We start from the raw sequence: 26,122 nt of genomic DNA on the forward strand, positions 1-26,122 counted from the left end.
GGTTCAATCCCCCGCCTGGGCTGTGTCAAAGTGTCCCTGAGCAAGACACCTAACCCCCAAATGCGCCTGACGAGCTGGTCAGTGCCTTGCATGGCAGCCAATTGCCCTCGGTGTGTGAGTGTGTGTATGAATGGGTGAATGAGAAGCATCAATTGTACAGCGCTTTGGATAAAGGCCAAACATTTAGGAAAGGAGGATACATTTTGAGTATTAGGACGCACCCTCGATCTCTCTGTGCCTCGTTTCAGGTCGTGTGACCTCCTCCCTTCTTCAGGGTTGCCAGGTTTGATTGCTCCCCATAGAGGTCCCCCTTAATCACGTCACCCCCCCATCATTACTCAATTCCAGTCTCATTTACTTTTTTCACATTTTTAGTGGTGATTCATGGCGTCCCTAATATCGGCCCTGCGCTGTGTACTGGAGATAAATCACTAAGCTGGTCTTTCGCTCACGCAGATGTTGTTAACTAATTACATACCTGACTAATTTGATGGATTTAGTCAGGGGGATTATTTGGGACACAGACACAACCTTCCAGGAAGTCCTCACGTCAAACTTTAACTTAGAAAGTTTATCTGCACGATGTGACAGTGGAGGTGTACTTTTGTTCTTCAAGGATCAAATTTCCCAAATCTACCCTGAAGGCACAATAATGTTCTCAAATGAATTATATATGGCTAGGGGTACAATTTTATGTACCTATAGGGTACCACCCCAGCGACAAGAATTTGTACAATTTGTACAATAGCGGCAATTTCCGTACCTTTATTTCAGAGAGTGCGTGGGAAGAAGAATGTGGGTTAAACAATGTGAACATCAGATCTCTGGCATCCTGTTACTACAGAGACAGCAGAACAGCCGACACAGGCCTTCACTGAAGTATAAATGCAGAGCGACACTTTTCTCAAGGGTCGTGTGACGAGGTATAAATCTAACTTTCGGCAAAGGTCCCTGTGGGAGAGATGGGGGGGGTTAGGGTTAGCCCTGACCCTGTCCCACCCCCCGTACCGGTGTGACGCTGTCCCTCATGGTGGGGGAGCGCTGTTTGCGCGTGGTGGTGGTTGCCATGGTGGTGGTGGTCTCCATGATGGTGGTGGACATGTCGGAGAGAGGCGTGGCGGAGGTGGTCTCGGTGGTGAGCACGGACGGCACGTCCCCCACCAGACGCAGGTTCCCCTCGGCCTGGACGTTGGGGTCCCCCTCCGAGGCCAGCTTCAGTACCTGCAGCCCATTGTAGTACAGCCCCGAAATCTGCCCCTGGAACGGGAGGCCCCTGTCCTGACCCCCGATCCTAATCGCTGCCTGGCTGTTAAAGATGGTCAGCTGTCTCCCTGAGAGACAGAGAGAGAGAGAAGAGGAGAGGGAGGGAGAAAGGGGGGTATAGAGAGAGGAGGGGAGGGAGGGAGAAAGGGAGGGTAGAGAGAGAAAGAGAGAGGGGATAGGGAGAGAGGGGAACAGGGAGGAACAGAGAGAAGAGAGAGAGGATGGGAGTGAGAGAGAGAGAGAAAGAGAGGGGGAGAGAGAGATGAGGAAAGCCAGTCAGTCTCATTCCCCCTGTGTAACAGGCAGACATCTTTGATCTTTAGCTTTCTGGCAGCACTTCAGAGAGAGGCGGTGGGATGTCCCACAGGTGTGTTCACAGGTGTGTCCACTGGGGTGCAGGGCTCATTAACCGCTCACTGTCTGTGTGTGATACCACTCAGTTCCCACCATTCAAACCCTGTGTGATACAGACATGGCAGTCACTAAGAGCGCTGTTCACCCAAGTGGCATTAACTGGAGAGGGGGAAGAACATGTAAGTGGTGCTTATCTGTGAGTGTGTGTGTGTGTGTGTGTGTGTGTGCATGACTGTGTGTGCTTGAGTGTTTATATGTGTGTGAATGTGTGTCAGTATGTGTGTATATGTGTGTGTGCGTGTGTGTCTGTGAGTGAGTATGAGTGTGTGTGTGTGTTTGAGCATGTCTGTGAGTATGTGTGTACGTGCATGCATGCATGTGAATGTTAGTGCTTGCAGAGGCTATTAGGAGAGAACCCTTTGAGGAGATAACGGTTCACGCACATGAATTCCACCTGTGAGACCCAACCATGATGTGCTCCCAGGATTCCATGGCCTGGTTTCCGACCCCAATGTCGGTCCACTTCCACAGCTTTCCCACAACCCCCTTCTTTGCCACAGCGCTGACCCCTGAACTCCGCTATCTCCACAGCCCCCCTGGGGAAGCAGGGGAACTCATACTGCAGATGGCAGCTAAGTGCAGGTTTACTTAAAAATATTTTGTGGGGGAAACTGGCTCGTAGCAACTCTACTCATTACTCGGAAGGACAGGAACCTATTTATGGGCTAAAATCTCCCCTGTGGGGGGATGTTAAGGACTCAGCTTCCCTGTCTGTGGACAGAAGCGGGATCTGGGTTGTGTCTTGTCTTGGTTTAAAGTTTCCTCTCCCAAAGCCTGTAGCATCTGTGGATGGAAGTCTGGCAACCAGCCCGGATATCACCCTCTTTCACTCCTTTCCCTGACCAGATCAAGTGCTGCAAAAAATATCTTGTAATAAGACTTAAAATCGTATTATTTTACTCTGAAGTAGAAAATAGAAAATATTAGCCTGTGTTAAGTTGACAATGTTATTTATTTGTCTTATTTAGCAAATTAAGAAATCAGTCAGGCTAAAATATTCACTACACCTGACATTTTTTTTTTGTTTTAGCAGTGAGGATCTAAAGGATGTGGTTCTTAAGAAAGCTTAAGGACTTCTTAGGAGACCAGCTGTATTGAGAGACAGCAGATCCCGTTTGCCAAAACATTTGTGTCTGTCGAGGGCTAACGGCTAAGGGCTAAGGGCTAACAGCTACACTGTTTCAGCAGTACTGGAGGCTAAGAGTGGCCTTGCTTTTCTGGGGCCAGATGTTTGGCATCTTTGGCCTGGCTCTGTGTCCCTGTCCCTGGCACTAGCGCTTTGATTTGATGTTCCCCTCACATACACACATACACACACACACACACACACACACACACAGACACACTCTCGCGCTCTGATTAGATGTTCCCTCCAGCAGAGGAGCTGTGGATCAGCAGGGGGATCAGGGAGGTTGCAGTGCCCCTGCACACAGAGAGGGGGCGCTGTGGGGTTGAGCCAATAGGGTGGGACAGACATTGGCATGGAAACACACCTCGCCAAAGAGCCAAAGACAGATTTTGTGCACACTGTCACACACTCACACACACCTTAAGACAGATTTTGTAGATACACTCACCCCAGCACTTACACACACACACAGGCACACACATGGGTACACACACACACACATACACACACACACACACACACACACAGATTAATATTGATAAGCACGTTGCTCTCAGGGTCTCCCTCCCCCATCTGTAGCCCTGCTCAGTGCTCTCTGCCCGGAGAGGAGAGAAGGCTTCAGCCCAGCGTGTGTCAGTCTGCTCTCCTGGCTCTGTGTCGCCATGGACACACCTTCAGTTCCAACCCGTCGTTACCACAACAACACATCTTGCTCGCTTACACAGTGCATTCTGCACCCAGAGAACTGGCAGTGCTCGAACTCACTGAGAGGCGCTCAAAGAAGACGGGAAGAACACAGACTCTCACCCCCCCTCTCCCCTTAACGTGTCTGAGCCCGACCGTCAGACCGCCAAACCGCCAAACCGCCAGACCACCAGACCGCTGAGTGAAAAACCCGCTGGAAGCCAACATGCCGAGACGGAGACACCAGCTGAAACCATAAGGATGGGGAGGTTGGAGAAAAGTGTGGATATCTAAGCATGACCATGGATGAGAGGAAGAGAGAGAGAAGGGGGGGAGGGCGAGAACCATTTCTTGTTATTATTCTTTGTTTCACGTACTTCACATGTTCCTTGCCATGCTTTGGCAATACAAGTGGAAATCATTATGCCAATGCAGCACTTTGAATTTGAATTTGAGAGGGCAAGAGAAGAGTGATTGAGAGATAGAACGGCAGAGAGAGAAAGGACAAATGACAATGAGAAGGACTGGGCATCACACAGCCCTAAATCAAATCACTTTCCACTTTTATGCTTTTCCAATGGTAATTACTATTTTTCCAATTTCCATGTAGTAACACCACTGTTATTACTGCCAGTGCCATTTAACATTATTGACAGTGTTGTTTGTTCAATGTTTGTTCCTTACCATTATGTGTTACTGTTATTCTGACCCAACTCGGTCCACACTGTGACTGCATTTTCTATTCATTTTGGGCCGGGGGTGCACACAAGAGTGAGACAAAAGAGTATTTCTTTAAAATACTAAGCCGGCTAGTTTACTAATCTGTCACCACTAGTTCTCTAGTCCTAAAAGCTGCTGCCTTCCAGGTGTCACTGAGGGTAGGAAAATACCTTAAAAGTTAAGCAATGTTCAGGATACAAATGAATGATATATTGCTGGCTAGGTGCACAAATTTATGTACCCATAGAGTACCCATAGAGGTACAAGCATTTGTACCTCTTATTACCTCTAATTTCCGTACCTTTATTCCTGAGATTGTACCTGTAAGGTAACAGCTTGCATCAAGAGCAAACTATCAGAGCTATGAATACCCCCCTAACCCCACTTTTAAAATCATCAGACCTTAAAAGCAGACCTCTCTGTAACAAAACCTTGCCCCCCTTCCCTGCACACACACACACCTACACTTTCCAGTCACGACCACTGTCTACCCCCCTCTCTCTATGGAGGAATGAGTATCCCCCGGCAGACGTAGAGACTTCATAAATATATATTTATATATCCTTCCAGACAGTGTATATTAAATCTAGCCGGGATCGTAGTGGGTCTTTAAGCAATAAAATATACTGAACAGCCACTCGGAGGACACTAGACATTAGTGGAGGACATTAATGGACACAACGTGTTCCTCCAGGCCCTGGATTAAGAGGCTCCGGTGCTGGCCTCACAGGCCCTAACCTGTGGAGGGGCTGCGGTTTCGTCTGCGCAGATGACAGCTGACGAATGAGCCGGCCTTCTCGGAGAGCGCACGAGCGAGCCTCGCTGAAGGGGAAATGCTTTTTTTCTAAATGGAGAGCAGGACAGTCTGCCCTCCTTCCGTGTGGTTTTGCCTTAGGCAGACAGGTAGAGAGCAGAGAGAGGGCTCTTTCCGAACACTTATTTTTCACCTACGTCCTTCGGTGGGTGGAGCTTGAAGCAAGGAAAGGACGTGAGGATGTAGGAATGGAGGAAATGTGTGTTAGGAAAATGGACGGTGCTGGTGTTTCCTTGCTCAAGAATTCTTCAGGAGCCTCCAAGCTCCTTCTTGGAGCATTTAACAGGTTGGAACGTCCTTAAAGATGGAGGATCTCGATTGATTTCTGGGTCCGCCAAGGACCGAAGAGACAAGGGCAGACAAAAGAAAGGATCGGAATGAGCCCATGGTGTGTGATACCTGGATACCTGGACAGGAATATTTGGTGATGAGCACTACTATGCGGTGTCTCAAATTCTCTTTTCTATTCTCCAGCCTCTCCAAAACCCACTCTCTTATTTACATTAAGTCTGCAGAGTCACTGTAGGTGGCAACACATTTCCGACAGAACGGAAAATAATAAGCCCCAAAAAAAAAGGAGAGAAATCAATTTTCTTTGGTTTCAGTCAGTGATGTTTTCCGTGAGAAAGAATCTAAGAGCTTTCGCATTCCGCCTATATTTTTTCAAAGACAAACTCTTCCTTTCGCTCAGAGTTGTGTGCACCTGACTGCATGGAGAGAGACGAACGAGGGGAATAAGTGTCTGAGATGAGCGGAGAGAGGGAGGAAGGTGTGGGAGGAAGAGATGAGAGGGGGATCACAGGCAAGGTAACAGGGAGAGGAAAAGCAATAATGCCAGAAGATGCGCTAAAGCTATGTTGAACCACATGATAGCCTTCCCCTGCTCATCATGGTTTAGCTGGTTGACCAGTTCAGACCAGCTCCCAGCTTGACATGTTTTGACGAGCTCAAGCTATGTTTTGAAACAACTGGTAGCTGGTTGAGCAGCTAGCAGCTGAGACAAGTTACCAGCATTTTGACCAGCTTATGACCAGCATGGCCATGCTGGTTGACCAGCTCATACCCACCTAGACCAGCTTTATGACCAACTTGCTATTACAGCTGGGTCTTCGACCTGACTGCAGCTGGAGCTAAGCAGGGTAGGGCTTGGTTCGCATTAAAGACAACAGACCATTGAGGAAAACCAAAATGGTGCAGCACGTGGGCCAGTAGGGGGTGCTATTCTTTCTGGAACAAGAAGAAAAGTCAATGCTCCAGTGCAGCGATGGGGACACTGTACTGTAGGAGACTCCCATGGGTCTTATCACAAGGCACAGGAGCATCAAAGCTAAAAGGTGTCAAATTCTCATGCTGGTGGTGTACATCTGGAAACTTAATCACTGACAAGCTGAACAAGTCCCGACACTATATGTCCAACAGGCGTCGTTTTCTCAAGTCAGAAAAAGAAAGACGAGAGGAAAGGCTGGCATCTCCGGTTAAATAAACACATTTTACACACCCAATATTATCGATACCTTTCTAAACACGGTGGCATGACGACTAACAGACCAGAGCCTTGATGAGCAGATAAATATACTGGGCTGTGTTTTCATATATCGCTGTACACGCTGGGCTGATCTTTGACCTTTTACCCCTTCCAATGAAGAACTGATGCTCCTCCTTTAAAAGGAGCAGGCAGGTGGAACCCTCAGGGCCTCCCCAGGGATTCTGGGAAAGGTCTGGGGGTGTGGGAGGACCTGAAAGCAAGGATACATTGAGACCAAAAAAAAAAAAAAACACAGACACGATATGCTGCCTGGTCGCAAAATTGGACCTCTTGGAGTCCTGTGTTGGAGAATACACCTTCATATGGCAATATTAATATAACATACAGACAAAGATATTGTTTGACTTTGGGGCCATGAGAGCAGGTTGACCAGAATAGCTGAACCAGGCAGCATGTACACAATAAACCCTTCCTCAGACTAACTATGCTAATAACACAGAGAGGGCAGGGGGACATTGGAATAACATTCTTCATATCTTACAGGCAAATGCAAACAGGGAACATGTATTAGTTCAGTTTTTTTGATAAATAATCATCATAACATTTTTAAACCAAACAATAGCTATAGTACAGCCACTGCAAAAAACACAAATAATAATAAAACAACAAAACGATAAATGTTAAAGGGACCTTGATCTCATAAATGGTTTCTCAAATTTAATCAGAATGTTTAAAATATGCATCCAACTTCAGCAGATGAGAAGAAACCATATTTAGTTACAATTTTTGATTAATTTTTAAATCAAATTTGGTTAATTTAGAACGCAAGATTTGTTTTTTCTTTGTCAGAAAACGTTTTAACCCTCTGAGTTTTCTCCCAGTCTGTCTGCTGTTTGGGAAGGCGTTGTTTATAAAAAAATGTTTATTTTTATTTATTTGGTCTCTGTTTATTGGTGTGTTTATTGGTTCTAATTATCAGAATGCGCCTTCAGAAACTGCAAGAATTTGCCGGTTTATCCCAATGGTTCAGACGTCTTTTAGAAGTGTTTAGAAGCAGCGTTAAATTAGAGGGCTCTTTTGTGTGCTGGGCTGTGGGTGGAAGCTGGGGTTTGATTTGAGAGAATATGAAATATGGAAATGAGGAAACAGCTGGAGCTATCAGCTGCAAAAATAGAAACAACAAGAGCTAAAACACAGCTGACAGGCAGCGGTAACGAGAACACGGCAGGCTAACGGGCCGTTATTCAGGAGGAAAGCGTCTGAGACAGGAATAAGATACCTCCCTCCCTCCCAACCCCCCTCCACCCTCCATTTTAAACAGAAGGTGCTGCCTAAAATAGATATTATCTATTCACAGGCCACATCATGTTTGCGAAGGAGATTTGATATCCAGCACGGTGACGTCATCCCAAAATGGAAATAAAGGATTCAGATTCAGAGAATGGAACAATAATTCTCTCTGCGCCGCAGGTCGGCAAGGAGGATGAGACAAGGTCGCCGGTCTCGTGTTGTGCGTGTTTGAATAAAGCCAGGGCAAAGAAAGCTCTGTTGGCACGGCGTTCGTGTGCTGGTATCTCACACCGTGGCACGCGGCTCGTTCTTGTTGACGAACCGTGACGGGCCAGGAACTCATCTACATTTAGTTTTCCTCTTGCTACAATTGTTGTTTATTTATATCTCCTCAAACTTCATCTGCCTGGTAGGTCTCCTAGCAGATTCAGGGGTGCCAGCTGATTCCCAGTCCAATCAGGGAGCCTGTTGATACAACCAAATGTAGGGCTGGAAGCAAATCTGGGAGTGGTTTACTTTGCTGTCTTCCCGGCAGTGTGGGGAGTGATGGAACATTCTACAGTACGATGGCACTTTTGCTGTAGGCTCACTGGACAGACACAGGACAATCCCTGTGAAAGATTTTCTGATTGGTCGTTGCTGTTCAGACCAGCCTGAAGAGTGCTGCTTGCTCACGACTTCACAGGCCTTTGGATGGATGATGGATGAGGTCAAGTTAACCTGACCACTGTGAAGCACTTTGAGATAAAAAAAATACACTCTAAGTGTATTATAGCAAATGTGGTCTCCTGGTTGAACCCCAAAGGCTGTATAATCCTGCAGCATTTAAAAGGCACTGAAGGTATTCCCCTGGCCTGAGGAACCCCACAGTGTGATGCCACCACACCAGCAGCCACTGATGAAGCACCTGGACCTTCATTCCCTGTCAGCCAGCAGTGGGACCAGAGCCAGCAGCAAGCACTCTGCAGATGGCCTCTCATTCTGGGGTGATGACTCTCCTGTCTGGGAGGGTTAGATTAAATGTCAGGTGTTCAGCAATGCGCCAGCGAGAACTTCCCACCACAATTCTGCAGGCTTTTGGTGGCACTGACAGGGGCTAACCCAGTGGACTTGTTGCATCTGCATCCAGGTAAAATGCTATTTCTTGTTGTTGTTGTTGTTCTTCTTCTTCTTCTTCAAATTTCCACAACATGAGAAGAAGAGGGAAGAGGTGGTGATGCACGATCTCGAGACCAACAGGATGAGCCAATGGGGCAGGAGCAGGTACAAGTGTTTGGCCACTTGACTGGCTTCCCACTTGAGCTCCTGGGCCTTGTTGTGTCCTCTTTCTTGCTGACTATGGTTTTATTATAGCCATGTTCATGGAATTAAACTAATTCATATAAAATGGGTTGAGATTTTTCCTATTCCATGGGAAGGTGTACTCGTTTTCAGGAATGCAGACTATAGTGTGACCCTACGAGTCTATTATCCAATCAATAGAACAGTCAGAAAATCAACCAATCAATTACTCAGCCAAACAACCAACCAACTGACGGACCGACCGACTGATCAACCAATCAAGCCATGTCAGTCGAGCAAAGATAGCTGCTTAGATTCATCTATTGTAAGTTAAACACTGAAAAAGGTGACAGCACGTGTAGAAAGCTCCCCCTGTCCCCAAACCCCCCCTCCACCCCAGCCTCCAGCCCGCATTATGACCATTTCCTGGGCCTTTAGTGGTTAGGTTTTATAAACTGTTAGGTGGTTAAATTCTGCTTAATGTCCTATTATTTGTGTCCATTTAGAAATCTAGATGTTAAAAAAAAAAACTTTAACCCTTTGAGTAGTAAGAGTCCCCCTCCCCTTACACCCTGCCCCTCCTCCCCCTACTCATCAAAAGTGACTTCCTTTTTCCTCTGGACACAACTTCCTGTGCACTGGTCAGCGTACAGTATCTGAGTGCAGGGTGGCAGGAGGGTAGGTGCTACAGTGTTAGCAGAGATGTGTGCACTCGCTGTGGTTCATTACATAAAGGGCCATAATGAATTAATCTGAAAAAGGTTATAATTCCTCTAACCTTGGTAATGACAAACACAGTGCTCCTAATATTATCTTTGCTCCTCGACCACAGAGGTCAGCTGACCAGCTGTTCAAGGGTCCTGCTTCTCTGTCTTACATGTGACATGTAATTACCCCACCACCTCAGAAGGGAAACCTCCTACTGTGCTGTAATGGCCAAAATCAATCCGTTAACACGAAAGTGAACCTTTCTCTGTCCGATTTGTTTCCCTGTATAAGCTTGTGGTACTAAAGCAGCAACAGCGTTACATACATAGAGACCATCTGTCTGCAGAATGGGCTAAAATGTGTTCTCATTTCTGCAGGTGTGAGTTTCTAGCCCCCTCGTAATTTTGCCACCAGCGTTAAAAAGCATATGCTGTGAAGACTGAAAATTGCAACTAAAAATGCATTGTTTAAAAAAGGAAAATATGACACAAGTAGATAAATCCCAGAGCGAGTGAATTAAAGCAATGTGAATTTTATTTTTTTTTTTACAGAGAGAGAGAGTAAGAGATAGAGAGAGAAGAAAAAAATCTTTTTCAGTGATGCTGTGCGCATTAGTTAACACGTCTTTGTCTTTGTCAGTCATCTGGAGGCACGGTTTGTATTTATATTCCTTTTGTGAATGAAGGATGTGTCTTATTAATAATGAAAATGGTGTGTTATTTCTCTGTCTCCTCCAGAGAAATCGGCCTGTCTTTGTTGAGCAGGTGCTGTAGATGGAATAGTAATGTCTGACTCGCCGTGTCGTCTGCTGAAAGCAGGGTTCGGCTATGCCACGATTCCTCTGTTTTCTTCCCACAAAATGGACGCCACATTCTGAACCCCTTTTCACGAGTACATCTTAGGTAACAGAGACAGGAAAAGACACCTGACTCAAAAAGAGACCTGGACCCTGAACTGCGTTGTCTCTTTATTTAGCTGACACTTTTATCCAAAGCGACTTACAGTTAATTAGACTAAGCAGGACAATCCCCGCTGGAGCAATATGGGTGAAAGGCCTTGCTCGAGGGCCCAACAGCTGTGCGGATCTTACTGTAGCTACACCGGGACTTGAACCACCAACCTTCCTGGTCCCAGTCATTAACCTTAGCCACTATGGAGCCCCTTGTTGTGCCCCCTGTTTTCATTGGTTGATTTTCCGCCTGTCAAGTAGGGAGATGGGATGTTGCTGAGGGAACCCAAAAAGAACTGGGATGCTTTTGTGCCTGTTATAAAAATCTCAGAGAACCAAAGAAAAGGATGTGCAATTCACACAAAGCACCCACAGTGGGTAGAAAGTACAGATTTGCTAGCAGCAAAATAGCAACGCAGTGGGCTGCCTGTGTTAGGTATACCATATTGAAAACGTGTTGTAATTTCAGTGCTAAAATGACTCATTTTTATACAAATGCAGGGCATGTTCAAAGTGGGGCATGTCTCTTTCACAAAGATGGCTCCAAAATTACCACTCCCAATAAGCAAGAGCGAGGATATTTGAAAAGACAATGTGAAACCTGCAATCTGAAAACTCATCAGTGACCTTGCCAGGTGCCATGGTTGCCAGAGGAAGACAATATTGACATAGTAAAAATTGCCTTCCTGCACTTCCTGGGCGATACTAGAATTATTTTATGTCAAGGATGACATGCCCCAGGGTAATTTGTTTTCCACGGTAATTTCAGTACGCTTTTCATGATATGGAGATTAATTTTAAGACAACTCCAACAATGATGTTACTTTAATGAACAAATTAATTCATTCAAAATGGTCAAGTTCAGTGAATTTAGACTGTATGTTGTTCCGAGACATACTGAAGAACTCAAATTGGTGGTAATTTAACTTCAATCTTGTCTGTGGCTCAATGCCTCCTTTTTTAAACCGTTATTGCTTCTGCACCATTATTTGTGTACATAATTACAATGAATCCACTGTAAAGTGAGGGGGAAGTTTTCCATTAAAGTCACTGAATCAGTGCTCGCTCAACTTCAGAAACAGGTGTGAGCAAAACAAACCCCAGGCCGTTTCAAGATTATTTGGCATGAAGACTTTGTTCATCACAAAACTAAGCCCAAATGTAAACTAATGCAGTAATGAAGCTCGCTCAAAAAATATCTTTTGCAGGCTTATCTGTTGGTTGAAATATTGTGTTTTGCAACTAAACATGTAGCACATTATTGCACTTGTGAATTCAGCTTGCTAAATATTTGGGCTTTGTGGTTTTCACTGGCTGAGGTCTAGCTAGCTGCTAGCAATGTCTTGGCACATATGTACACATAGCTTGGTGTAAAATCCATGCATAACTGCCATAATATAACCAGCCACTCAGCTGTAGCATGTTTTTTATAGTGTATATTAATTTAACTGGATTGCCTTAATGAATATTTACTTATGGGAATGATTTCACAGCTGCCTTGTATATTTTAACAGTTATTTTGTCGCTGTAGTCATTTGCATAATCACTTTTAGTAAATACTCCAAAGAACAGGGCGGGAGAGAAGCTAAGGATCTGACCCATCAGTGTAGTCAGATAATAAAGCACCTTCAGCAGCCCAAACACACATAGACAATCTACTGCAGTAGGAACTTTTCACACTCAAAGGGTTAAAGGTCACATCAGTCTCCAACCTTAATAACTTTGTTGGATTTTACTACCAATTCAATGGCAGTAATTGCGATGTATAAACACACAAAAATTCAGTCCCTTTAACTTTTAAAGGTGATAATTATTTTTTTGATTTCTAGCGTTTGTTTTTGAATTATTCATTGTTATTACGTTTAAAAACAATAAAACAAAACAGTAGGCATAGTTAGGAGGATTCACAAGACCCCACAATGACACAGTTAGAATGAAAACAAGAGCAGCAGGCAGTGTCTGTGATGGGGAGCGTAGTTGAACAGGTTACACGGGGTTATCTCCGGGTTATTCGGGTTTTAAGCTCTGAAGAGGTGCAACACCAAAGACCGTTCAGGTCAGCCAACGTCTGACTCACCTGGGCCCAACACTTATTGGCCACTTTCAAAAGGGGGATGACTTGCATCAGCATAAAGTATTTATGGTTAAACCGAATCCTGGTGAGGGTTGAGCAGGTACAATCTGAATTGAGCACCCAGATGGGGTATGTTTATCTTGGTAAATTCACTGTTCCCAGGTAAAATAAAATCAAGATAATCTTTCCTGTACAATAGGCTGCACGGAACACACTTAATTATTTAAACTATCTAAATTGAACTGTTTGAAGCACTTTAATTTCTGTGCCTCCCCTATCACAGTTGGGTGGATATTAATTAAAGTGGATGCCTTAGATCACATTATACATTGTGACACTGCGTTCCAGTTCCTTTGATCGTTTTATCTGCAGTTTTGGCTTTCATGCCCATTTTAAATGCCCCATTATTGGCAGGTCCCATTGCTGCGACGTCCTTCGTCATTTCAGCAGAGAGTGTGTTTCCTGTTTCTCACTTCCTGTCTCTGGGACAGTTTGCTGTGAAAAGCACTATACAAACAAAATTGCCTGGGCTGTGCAGTCATTCCCGTGGAGGACCGCACCTGCGCAGGCAGGCAGACACCAGGTAGCGGGAGGGCAGTTGGCCAGAGGGGGTGCGGGAGAGCAATAAAGCAGCAGCACTCCCAGCTGACGGTAAAACCGGCCTCCCCCACAGGGTGGCGCTATCATCAGCCGCATACACCCCCCCCCCCCCCCCCCCCTCATGGGGGTGCCAGCCACAGTGGGCACAAACCTGGTTAAGGTTAATCCTGGAGGAGCCCCCAATTATGTTACGACTGGCCGGTCGCAACAAAGGAGGTGGAAATCAAACAATGCGGGGAGTAGTAGGTAACGAGGCAAACCAGGACAAGAATGAAGATGACCACGTCGCTGCACTAGGAGCTAGTGCAGGGATCCTCTGGTTTTCTGTCCTCTCCGGTAATTAACTGAATAATTAGTGCTACTGATTGGCCAGACTGTCATCACACCGGACTCACAGGTAACGGGAAGGTGGAAAACCAGCAGGCCCTCGAGGACCATAATTTGAGGAACAAGGAGCTAGGGTTTCAGCTTCAATCTTTCCCACCCAACAACAGCATACTTTCTCCACTTTCGTATTCCTTTTGAGTCTGGTAAGGCTTTATTCTAAGGTCCGCATTATTAAGCGCTGACTAAGTCTTTATTAATGACTCAATTACTCAATGCGCTTGACGCTAATAGGCTGCATGCCCACTTGGAATAATTACAGGGTCCTGCAGTTCAGACGCCTTTGAATACCGGCCGCAGGATCGCCGGTGCACCAATCTTGACAATGGCATTGAGCGCGTTCTGTGATTAGAGAGAAACTGCGATAGAGACTAAATAAAGGACGAATCGGTCTGTATCTGTACATTGGCCATTTTGGCAGCACAGGGAACGCACAGGAACCGCTAAAAAACTGGGGGCGAGGGGGACACCAACCAAGATGGAGCTCATTTCAGATTGGCAGGCTCAAACATTTCTGATGCAAAGAAACATCAAATCAAATCAAAATCAAAATGGCCTTATGACCTCCTGCTGCGTGTGGAGGGGGGAACGTGGGTTGCTGCACCTCTCACAGAGACCTGTTTACTTAATTAAAAGTTAAGTAATTAATTAATTAATTGATTTTTATTACCTTTGTCGAGTAGCCATTCGTCAACTACCCGACCGATTCGGTATGGGATTCTCTGTCTAGCAATAGCCAGCCGCTCATTATCAGAGCCCCCTTTAGAGAGTTTGGAGAAACAGATTAAAAGAAGGTTAATATCTGGAAGTTCAAAGGTTACATGGTTAGAGAAAGGGTCAACAGGTCAAAGTTTAGCAGGTTATGAACGTTAAATAGTAAAGCTTTAAAAAAATTCTACTGGTTTCATTTAATCTCTTTTTTGATTGGACTAGAAGGTTAATGGTTTGAAAGTTAACAGCAATCTAGTTACCATATTATTTAGGTGTTTTTTAATGAGGAATTGAGTTAAAATATTTAGTCACAATTTAGAAAGAACATATTTACATTTTTAGAATGAAAACAAATTTACCGATTAATTATACCAAAGCAGTCATAGACACAGCAGACATTAGTGGCATAATTAAATAAAAATAATTAAATTACGTAGCTTTGAAAACAAGCAGCAAATCAGCAATTAGAAAATGTAGCATCAATACAATGGCATAGTCATTTAAAAAACATAAATTCACACAATCAATACACTTTATAACATTTATATTCCCAAATATTGAGACAGGAAGACATTTTCTTGTTTTAAACCACAGTGCATTCTGAAGATAGACAATTTTATAACTTCAGCATACCAAATACCAACCAATAATATAACTTCATGGGCTGAAATTTGGTTCTAATTGCCAGAGCCAATGGCGTGGGAGGAGGAATGGGGAGGGATAAACAGTGTTGTGGTTTGAGTGTGTTTGTTGCTGCAATTCCTCTTGTGACCGTTAGAAGACCGAAATTACCTATTGTCCCTTTAATAAACCATGACTGCAATGTGCAGCTTTCGTAAGCAGACCGCAGGTCCCTGATTGATCACCAGGAGACGCTAGTGAGCAATGAAAAGTGGACCTCTGGCCCGCTGAACCCTCCCGTCCCTAGGAGACGGTGGAGTTATCAGACGGGTACTCAGCACTGGTGTGGTGACAAGTGAGAATTTCATTTATTTTGTTTATTTATTTAGAAACTTGACACAAGCCACGGAGGGGTTCGCACCCACAGCATGCTTGATGAGCTGCAGTGACAACCGATCGATGGAATGTCAGGAAGTCAAACCGTTTACCGCACATACAGTATCTCCCAGAGCGTGATGCAGATATCACTGACACATCCCAACATTACCACCGCGGGTGAAACCCACAAGCAGGCTTCAACTTACACATCACACTACTGCCAGCGGCCCGGATTCTGATTAACATTTAGCCTCACAGCGAAATGACAACATAACATCACATAACATTACAAAACATAACGGCGAGAACAGGCCCTTCAGCCCAGCAATGCTCACCTTTTCCTACCATTAAATTGTACCTACTGCTCAGTTTGCCTAGAAAACTAAATACAAAAGAAATCTGTCCTGGCAAGCTATTCCACACAGTGACCACTGTCTGTGTCACAAAAAACTGCTGTGTTTTTGGTGATTGCTGAACTATTTTAAAATCAAATGTAAGAAAAAAATGGAAATTAATCCTGGCCCATCTAGGTGTATAAACAATGAAGAACATGTGAAAGGAACATCGTCATACTCCCATTACATTACATATATCCAAAGCATTTACCTTAACCACTATGCTACAGGTTGCATTTCTCAGCATATTTATTTACATAGATTATATAGATGCATATACTGTATACTTTATCAGTTCCTTATATTCTCTTACTGTTCTATCACGCACACAATCCCACTGGGAAAATCATGTAATGCACCTGCCTTTGAGAAACCTGCCAGATGCCATGTTACATGTTAAAGATCAGTACATAAAGTACTGTCATTAGCATAACTGTGAGAAAATTCACTAAAGCCAGCCATAGTCTTGCTTAGGCTCATGAGATCTCAAATAAGTGATGGCGGGACAGTAAAAAGTCATTCTTTTACTTGATTTGGCTCTGTAGTCCACAATTATTTGATTATTTCAAATCAATCAATTAATGTGTGGATAAACTGATTCTTCACTTATTTAAGGGTATTCTGGGACATTTCGGTTTCACCAGGTAGAATTTTTCAATACATAGCCCCTTCAAATCATGGCACCATAATATTTGGGACATATTAATGTTATGTAAATGGACGTAATCATGTTTACTGCTTTGTAAGATATCCTTTGGCATGCAGTGACTACAGTACACTATGTCCCACAGACATCAGCAGGTGCTGAGCATCTTCTTTGGGTGACGTAAGCAGTACAGCAGTAACTGGAGCAAAGACCTGAGCTGAAACTCCAGTCTCCACACGGTGCAGAGAGAGGTGCGATGAGTCAGGGCTCCCATGCGGATGAGGGGGGGGAGGGGAGGGGGGGGGGGCGCTGCGGTCTCTCACAGACTCTGTACGGTACACTGTGTTCTCTCCCTCTCGTTAGCCCGTGTCTCTGCACCGCATACGAGCCTGCTGCCATTTCCCCCCTCCAAGCCGCTGACTCCCTATGGCTGGAGGGGCGAGCGGGTTCTCCCCAGGGTCCCGCGCCAACCCCTGCTGCCCGGCCCGGCAACATCCGGTGTGTAAATTTAGCGCTTCACCATTAAATTCATCGAAGAACTACAGTAGAGTGCAGCAATAGTCAAATGTGGACCTTGAATCCAAACCCGGCCCTGGTTGAACAATTAGTCCCACTAATTATAGCCAGACTTTCATACCTGACTCCCAGGTAAAGGGAGGGTGGTAAACCAGTCGTGATTTGATGATCCCTGGTTTAGTGGCTAAGTTGCTTGACAGGGACCTACCAGGTTGCTGGTCCAAATCCCAGTGTAGCCACAATAATATCAGGCCTTTGAGCAAGGCCCTTAACCCCACATTGCTCCAGGGGGGATTGGGCTAAACAACTGTAAATCGCCTTGGATAAAAGCATCAGCCAAATAAGTGTAATGTGATGTATTTAATGTTTGAGATAATAATTTGTAATTTAGATGACACTTTTATCCAAAACGACTTACAGTTGATTAGACTAAGCAGGGGCCAATCCCCCCTGGAGAAATGTGGGGTTAAGGACCTTGCTCAAGGGCCCAAACTTCCAGGTCCCTGTCATGCACCTGAACCAGTAGACTACAGGCTGGGAGCAATGATGATGATAAACCCAGCAGTGATGCCCCGCTGGAGACAGGGGGCGCTGTGCAGTGTTAGAACTGCGCCAGTGTTGTGTTTTATCTATCACCAGCACCCTCAGCCTGTTTACAGCCATCAGGCATGTTGGCACCCATTTCGGGAAGCGGGTGACAGACCGTGTTGTTGTCACGCTGGTGTCCGCCCGGCGACAGCCCGGCGGCTCCTCACAGGGCCGTGAGAGAGCTGCTGTTACCATGGCGAGCCCAGGGCGTCAATCAATCAAAAACGCTCCGATGGAACTGTCACACGGCACGGAACTGTCACTAGGGACGGTGATAGGTATGTGTGCGGTTAGACAGACACCCTGTTGCGTAACGTCACCAGAACTGGGTGCATCCGCCGTGACAAAAAAACTTTCCAAAATTACATTTCTACAAAAAAAAATGTAGTTTTTGCCGTCAGCGTAACAGGCTGGAAGTGGAGAGATGTAAGACAGTGCTCCATAATCAACTGCTCGCATTCATTGAGGAGAGTCATTCTTCTATTTTTGGATGAGTCTCCTACTTCAGTTTTTGGCATTCTTCCACCGTTGGGGCCTAAGGCACTTGTGCTAAAACAATGCTCTGCCACAGCTAGGTATCTACAGCACACACACACACACCCTGCTAGACTGTGTACTATGTATTTACCACACACATAAACACACACACACCCTGACACAGCTAGAGCTGGACATCTACAACACACACACACCCTGCAGGAACTGGTCTACCACACACACGCTCACACACACCCTTCTTTCCCATGCTCCTCAGTCATTCCTCACACTCGTTCCTCTTTTTCGACAGCGTTCCCGCTCGGCGTTCCGGCCTGCTGTGCCAAGGGGGCGTGTGAGCGGAATCGGTCCTGCCAGGTTCCCCCCGGCTCGATCCGGGTCGCCGATCAGGGCACGACGGAACGCAGCAGAAACAGCGGCGATCGGCGTTCCCTTCCGGTGATGGACAGAATCGGACCATGAAACGCTGTGGTCCAGGTGTGTCCCAGCGCCAAACTCACTGAGAGCACGGTCCTCCAGCCTTCCCCATCAGGAGACATGCAGCATACAGGCTGCTCTATGTAATGCCATTACTGGGGCATGCTGTCACTATGCCATTTAGATAATTGTTTCCATTATGAAAAACCACCATCCACTATTGAATGACTGTTTTACAGCAGAAGGTAGAGAGAGAGAGAGAGAGAGGGGGGGGGGGGGGAGGGAGAGAGACAACCAAAGTCCCATCATGCATTTCCCCTCTCTTTGATGGACAGGGAATGGAGTCAGAGGGTGCGTCCCAATACACTGAAAAATGTATCCTCCTTTCCTCCACTCGTCTCCTTCTCCTCTCTGGAAGAATGGAGGGAGAGACAAATGGAGGAAAAAAGGATGCATTTTGCGAGTATTGGGTCTTGGAGGTACCACAAAATTTCAGAAATCATGGCCTTTCAGAATGTGGTGGAAGAAGCTAATGCCTCTGTGCTGGCCCATGCCCTCTAAGGAAAAAACAGGACTTTCAGAAATAAAGCGACAGTGGTTTTGGTTGTCTTTGGGTACACGTTTTCAAGGCAAAAAAAGACAATATTTATTTCTGAGAGTGCATGCACTCTAAAGAGAAAACAGGGACTTGTAGTTCTCATAGTGTCTGTTTGTCTGTCTTCCTCCTCTTTGTGCTCCCTCTCTTTCTCTCTCTCTCCCCCCTCTCTCTCACTCGTTAGCAGTAAAAATTGAGTGTTAAATTTGCGGGTTCAATACCCCCCCTCCGTTGGCGCTCACTCCCCGGTGACAAACAGACGCTGTTGGCAGCGGAACTAAATCCAGCCCAAACACGCCGGCTCTGTGTGGAGAAACTCCAGCCCCTGTGTGTGAACGTGTGCCTGTGAGAAGCCTGATTTCCCACAGTGCACCTCTCTCTGCCTCTCTCTGTCTCTTTGCCCTGCTCTCTCTGCCTCGCTCTCTCTGCCCCTCTCTCTCTGCCTCTCTCTCTGCCTCCGTACCCCTCTTTCTCTCTCTCTCTCCCTCTATAACTCCCTCTCTCTGCCTATCTCTCTCTCCCTCCCCCCCTCGCTCTCTCTCCCTCTCCCCCCCTCTCTCTCTCTACCTTCTCTCACACCGCTCTGAGAGATGAGGGGGTGTGCAGGTTTATATCTGCATTAAACCCACAGGAAGAAGCTGGCAGATTCTCTATGTGAGCTGTAGTGTTCATTTATTCCTGTACATATTGGAAATAAAGCCTGCCAATAAAGCACCTTCAATTTTAAAGAAATACAGTAAAACAATCACAATCTTGCAGTGAATATACCCGAGTATGAACCTTTCAGGAAAACACACACACAGGCAGGTATGGATGCACACACAGCACACACACCCACACACAGGAGCTGTATGAGTAGAGCATAACATCACGACTGCGCCCACTCTGAGGAAACACTGCTAAAGTAGGCTGCTGCTCAGTTTCTCCTTATTTTAGCATCTGTGTGTGTGAGTGAGTGTCTGTGTGTGTGTGTGAGTGAGTGTGTCTGTGTGTGTGTGTGAGTGAGTGTCTGAGTGTATGTGTGAGTCTGTTCAGAAGCAGGCCATTCTCTGGGGATTCTGCGGCACACTATCAGGTGGGAATTATCTGGGAACAAAGCTGCAAAGGAGACAATAACACCCGTGCAAAGGGAAATTAAAAACACAGAGTCGGGCCACAGAGTACAAGTGTGTCTGCGTCTGCGTTCATAATCTAACAGGCCTTTTGGCTCACCGGGCACGGAGATACGCAAATGCCAAGCCTCCATTTTCTAATACCACTGGAGAGGGAACACGGGCTGTGTGTGCGTAAATGAATGTGTGTGAGGTGATACTGCCACTGAAGGCATCGCTGACATTAAAAAAGGGGGCCATTAAAATTCATTTTTCTGTATGTGTGTGTGAGAGAGAGGGAGAAAGAGAAAGAAAGAGTGAGAAATTGAGAGAGAATGCAAGAGAGAGAGAGAGACAGAGAAAGAGAGGGAGTGAAAGAGACAAAGGGGGGTGGGGAGGGGGTGTACGAGATTTGAGACGGTTGGAAATTTCCAGACCGAGAGCGACTACCACATTTTCTACTTCCAGGGGCTTCATTTTGTCTGCTGAGACGAAGGAGGAGGGAGAGAGAGAGGGGGGGAAGAGAGAGAGAACGAAAGTGAGAGAGCGGGGAATAAACGGAGAGACAGAGATGGAGAGCTGCCCTGTGGGGATGGGTACAGGTGAAAACAGAGGTCCCCTTTCTTGGTAATTTGGAGCCCAGGCTATCTTTTCCACAGGCCTTTCAGCAGAAAAGTGTTCCTCCATTAATGAGAGATAGGGCTGCTGGTCCTGGTAGATTAACACCCAGAGCAAAGAGAGGGACTCAGCCTCGCGCCACTGCACAGGAAGGGGGGGCAATGACATACGCATGTATAAAGGGCTGGGGGGGTCGTTCTTTATTATAAAAAATGTTTCATTCATTCATGCATGTATTCATTTACACACACACACACACACACACGATGACATACGCATGTACAAAGGGCTGGGGGGGGGTTTCTGAAAAGGGATTGTTCTTTATTTAATAAAAAGTTTCATTCATTCATGCATGCATTAATTTGCACACACGCACACACACACATAGGCACACACATACACTCACACACAGGCATACAGGTGCACACACGCGCACTCGCACGCGCATGCACACGCACACACACACACAGGCACACAGGCACACGCATACACTCACACACAGGCATACAGGTGCACACACGCGCGCACAAGCACACACACACACATGCAGGCACACTCGCAGGCATGTGCACACAGTCCGTGGAGAGTTATTAATACACTGACACTACACGCTTGTGTGAAAATATTAACGTCATGCGTAAACCATGAAATCATACATATTTATGTTCACAGATAATCTTGTCATCCTATATTTGCTGAAGACATTCAGAATAACCTGCTCACTCAATGGTAGTGACAACCGCCCTGTTATAAGCCACAGATATTATATATGACATAGACTCCCAAACTGCAGCAGTCCCAAACTGTTAACTACATGATTGGCTCGAAAAAAGAAGAAGACCTAAGCATAAAATCCGATTAAATCTGGTATATGTTCCCATTTTCATGTCTCCTTTAATTCACAAGACTGCAGACAGTTGGAAATGGTAGCAAGGGGTGACATTTTTATTAAAGAAAGTCTGCCATGCTATCTGACTTTATTCAGAGACTCCATTTTCTCCACTGTCTGCGTGATGGAGCAGACGGTTCTTTTACAAGACAGAAAATAAACCCTCTGATGGAGATCCCAATCTGAGAAACGTCTCGGTGATAATATCACACTCTGATTTTTTTTTTTTTTTTGCTATCTGTAAAATATCTCATTTCTCTTCCTGGTCTACATTCCACCCAAAACCTCCCAATCCCTTTTTTAATCTATCGCTCTATCCTCTGCACCAAACATAACTCATTCCCTCACTTCCTGACTCTCTGATCTCACTGTCTGAGTAACATGAGGCCATATAACGATGAGAACAGCCCGTATAATGGTGGCCCACCACTAAAGTGTATTTGGTGTTCACCGTTTACTTACAAACTAGACAGTATCTGACACCGTTTCCAGCCTGGTCTTGAAAGCCCCCAGCTTTCTACCTCTAGTGCGAGACCTGATAATCTACTCCACACAGTGGCTCCACTCTGTGCGAATAAATGCAGCCTAACATCTGCAGCGGAAATGTACCTTTTGCAAATTTCCATTTAACGGAACTCAAACTGAAGAATTTCTTGTAGTTCACTTTGTTAATCCCTTTTATAAATTTAAAAGCCTCAGTCAAATCCCCCCTAAGTCTCATTTTCCTAAGCTTTAAGAGATTAAGCATTTTAAGTCTTTCCTCATAACTTTTATCTTTCATACCAGGAATCAATTTAGTTACCCTTCTTTGAACCTTTTCCGGAGCCTCTATATCTGCACACAAGACTCTAAAGTGTAGCCTGAAAACTGTAAATATAACCCCCTTGGATTCTCTCAATACTGCAGGCTACATTTGCCTACATCTATCTATCTATCTATCTATCTATCTATCTATCTATCTATCTATCTATCTATCTATCTACTCCCTACCCACCTACCTGTGTCAGTCTGTTTTACTGTCAACAGAGAAATGCATATTTTCCACAAAAACACACACACACACAAACACACACACACGTGCAGGCACGCACACATATGCGGCATGTGCATATTAATTAAACAATTATCCTTGCCGCTTCCTAATTGCATTTCTTAATGAGCTATGTAATTAAATATGTTCTCCATGCGGTGCTATGAAAGATGGTTTCTGTCAGGGCCATCTCTAAATGATCACTTCACAGGCTCAGAAAAAACTCTCCCACTTTCATCCCTGGCTTGTGAAAACAGCCAATGACCAAACCCTGACAGTATGTAGTATAATCTATAAATATTCCCTTCCGCCTGATCAGCAGCCCAGTGGGGGTGAGGCTGCTGCAGTTCCAGTACTTCCCTGCCTACGCTGTAAACTGTCAGAGCACTCTCCGCAGGCTGAGTCCGATTCGTCCCATTCCTCCCCCCCGCTCTGCCCAACGCGTTTCTATTGGCTGTCCTCGTTGACAACCTCCAAGACTGGTGGCCAGACTGTGTTTTATTTTAGTGCTGCAGTGGTGCAGTTAACAGTGACTCACTCATATTTTATATACTATTAATAAAACAGCATGAATAAAATAGATGCTTTCTTCACAGTCATTACTTACTATTCCCGCTCAAGCAGGAGGTATACCAACACCATGCAGGTGCAGAACTGAAAAAAAAGAAGCCATTTTTCATGAAGCAAAATAATACTTTTTAAAAAAATTTCCCAATAATCAAAGGGCCAAGAATACATCCATATGCTTATTCAGCTGAACAACTGGGCACGGCTCTCTAAATAACACCAGACACACAAAGCTCGAGAGAGGCTGAGGTTATCGAGTGGTGGAATCAGGGAGACAATGGACCACAATAAAGAGCCACGAAACAACTTCAAGATGAGTGAACAGTTAAGAAGGGAGAAGGTATAACTTCCCTTTCCCCACATCCTGAATTACATTACAGTCATTTAGCGGACACTCTTATCCAGAGCGATGCACAATAAAGTTCACATCAGAACCAGGGACAAGTGCGCTGACAGACCCTAGAGCGAAGTACGGTTCAAAGTGCTAGAGTGATCACATAGATAAAAACCCTCGTAGAATAATCAGATAAACGGACCGAGAAGCAATACCACAGTTTTGGCAGCGTGAACACCACGACTAGAAAATAATGAAACGCAAGTGCAATGAATGTGTTGGAGATCTCGCCATCAGGAACGAGGCTGAGGTCTCTATCCTTTCACACCAGGAATCAATACAGTAGTTACCCTTCTATGAACCTGTTCCACAGCCTCTATATCTGTGTTGTAGTGCGGTCTCCAGAACTGAAGTGTGGCCTGAAAGAGTATTGTAATGTAAGTACGTATAACTTCCTCAAATCTACTCAATACACTTCCTAAACAAGGCAAGAACTCAACGGTTTTCTTCTGTTTGCCCTACCGATGACATAGCACATCTTAAATTGAATGTTTAATTACATTTTCAGATTTAGTGTAGTCCAAAGTGTAATTCAGTATTTAGTGTTTAAGTTCTATGTAAATTATATATGTAGGTTCTCAATATAATTTCCTTAATACAATTCTTAATTCCTAACTCAATGTAATTTAGGAATCTCTAAATGCAGTTTATGCCATTTTATTGCTTAATGTAATTTATGTAAGTGGTTTATTTAATTTAAGTTTGTATATGCCAGATACAAGTTTTTACCCTGGGAAAGAAAGGTTATGTTATGAACTTCTATTTTATTTGATTCTATTACATTACATTATTGGCATTTGGCAGACGTGCTTTGATTTAGATCTTATCAAGGATCCACATTAGATGGTGCCATAGCAACCAGCTAGTCTTCCTGTGGTCCACATAAAATCACATACAAAAACAATCAGCTTCAGTAAAAACCATACAAATGCCAACACAAAAGATAAAAACCAGAACTCCACGCACAATAAATAATAAACCAACCAACATATCTTATTATAGAATATTATGGAATATTTTAGAATAGTCTACGAAGAGTTTCTTCATAGACAGAGAATTAAAACCCTCCCTCCTTCGGTGATGCTAAGGCCAATCATGTACTGCTTTGTAGAGGAGGACATCAACTGTCAAAACTGGAACGCTCAGGATTTGATCCCAAATTGTAAGGCACACCCACTCACTGGTGCAGTAGCCACCCTGTTACTATGTCCACCAGGTGAGCAGGTGCCTTGCTTAATATTATTTAGAGGTATTTTGTCAGAGGCAGTGCTGGCCTGCCCCCACCTGCCCGCCCACCCCCCAGATCTCTGTCACAGCCCTCCGTTTATCTGGGACGTGGCATTCGGAGAGATTAAGAGCTCAGGCTCTGGAGTCTTCCCACTTCATTTCCACACAAGATAAATGACACCAACCGAATGCCCCCATTTTGACGCGTCTGTAGCTCTTCATCTTACATAACAGCGAGCGTCGCATCATATCAGGACATCTCAAGCGCAAAAAAGTAGCACGGCTCAGATAAAGTTTATCTGCGCTCCTCTTTGTAATTTCTCCCCTCATTCCTTCCCATTCATCTGATTTCCTGTTTTATCAGCTCTAATTTCTCACGGCTCTTGTGTAATGCGTTCTGTCAGGCGTTTTATGGGAAACTGCTATCTAAAGAGCCTTCCATTAAATAATAATGGCCAGTACGGATCTGAAACGACGACAAACTGACAGAAAATCTAAATTAAGTGGAAAGAGCGCCTCCAGCAGGACTGGAGGATCTCACAATATTACCCCGTTCCCTAATTCCACCACCATCTCCAATCACTGCTAACTGTACTGGTTTTATGTGAGCTAAAATGTTTTGCACATGATAAAGGTCTAAAGCACAGCACCTGGTCAATCATTCACCACAACTAAAGCTTTCGTCCCCTTTTCATCCTGTTTTACATTATTACTACCAGGCAGTGCACCTCACGTGACACACCTCCACCCCCCACACAGGCAGACATAAAATATACTGAGGAGTTAAAATATCTTTAACAAATAGTAGGGACACTGTCCCATTAGTCCCCAATCCTGTTCCTGGAGATCTACCGCCCTGTCGGTTTTCATTTCAACCCTAATTTGACACATCCAATTCTAATTATTAGCAGTTGAAAGATTTCTAGCAGTTGAACATGGTGTGGTGTATAATTATCACACTTCTGTCTACTTGTTTTATTATCGCAAGCATTGTATTTGCCAAAACTGTTTTATTGCTGCTTTTTGGTGGGTTTGTTCTCATCAGCGTAATGTGCAGGGTTCAAGAATTTATCTATGTAGTCACTACTAGCACTTGAAACTGTACATCCCTGTCAGGTCTTTCAGCACACTTGTCCCTGGTTATGCAC

At 45.0% G+C, this 26,122-nt stretch overlaps 1 protein-coding gene across 7 annotated transcripts in view; it reads right to left on the reverse strand.

Annotated features, from left to right (window-relative positions):
- nrxn2a (neurexin 2a) overlaps window positions 1-26,122 on the reverse strand; it is a 612,560-nt gene that overhangs the window by 21,252 nt on the left and 565,186 nt on the right. For 4 of the 7 annotated variants that reach the window (XM_061248027.1, XM_061248028.1, XM_061248026.1 and 1 more), the window contains one exon: window positions 1,009-1,331. In XM_061248027.1, the coding sequence (XP_061104011.1) occupies window positions 1,009-1,331 (323 nt within the window). Of the gene's footprint in view, window positions 1-1,008; window positions 1,332-14,466; window positions 14,557-26,122 lie in introns of all 7 variants that reach the window. The other 3 variants (XM_061248033.1, XM_061248029.1, XM_061248031.1) reach the window with 1 other exon arrangement.

Source organism: Conger conger, chromosome 7, assembly GCF_963514075.1.
Source record: "Conger conger chromosome 7, fConCon1.1, whole genome shotgun sequence".
Classification (NCBI taxonomy): Eukaryota; Metazoa; Chordata; class Actinopteri; order Anguilliformes; family Congridae; genus Conger; species Conger conger.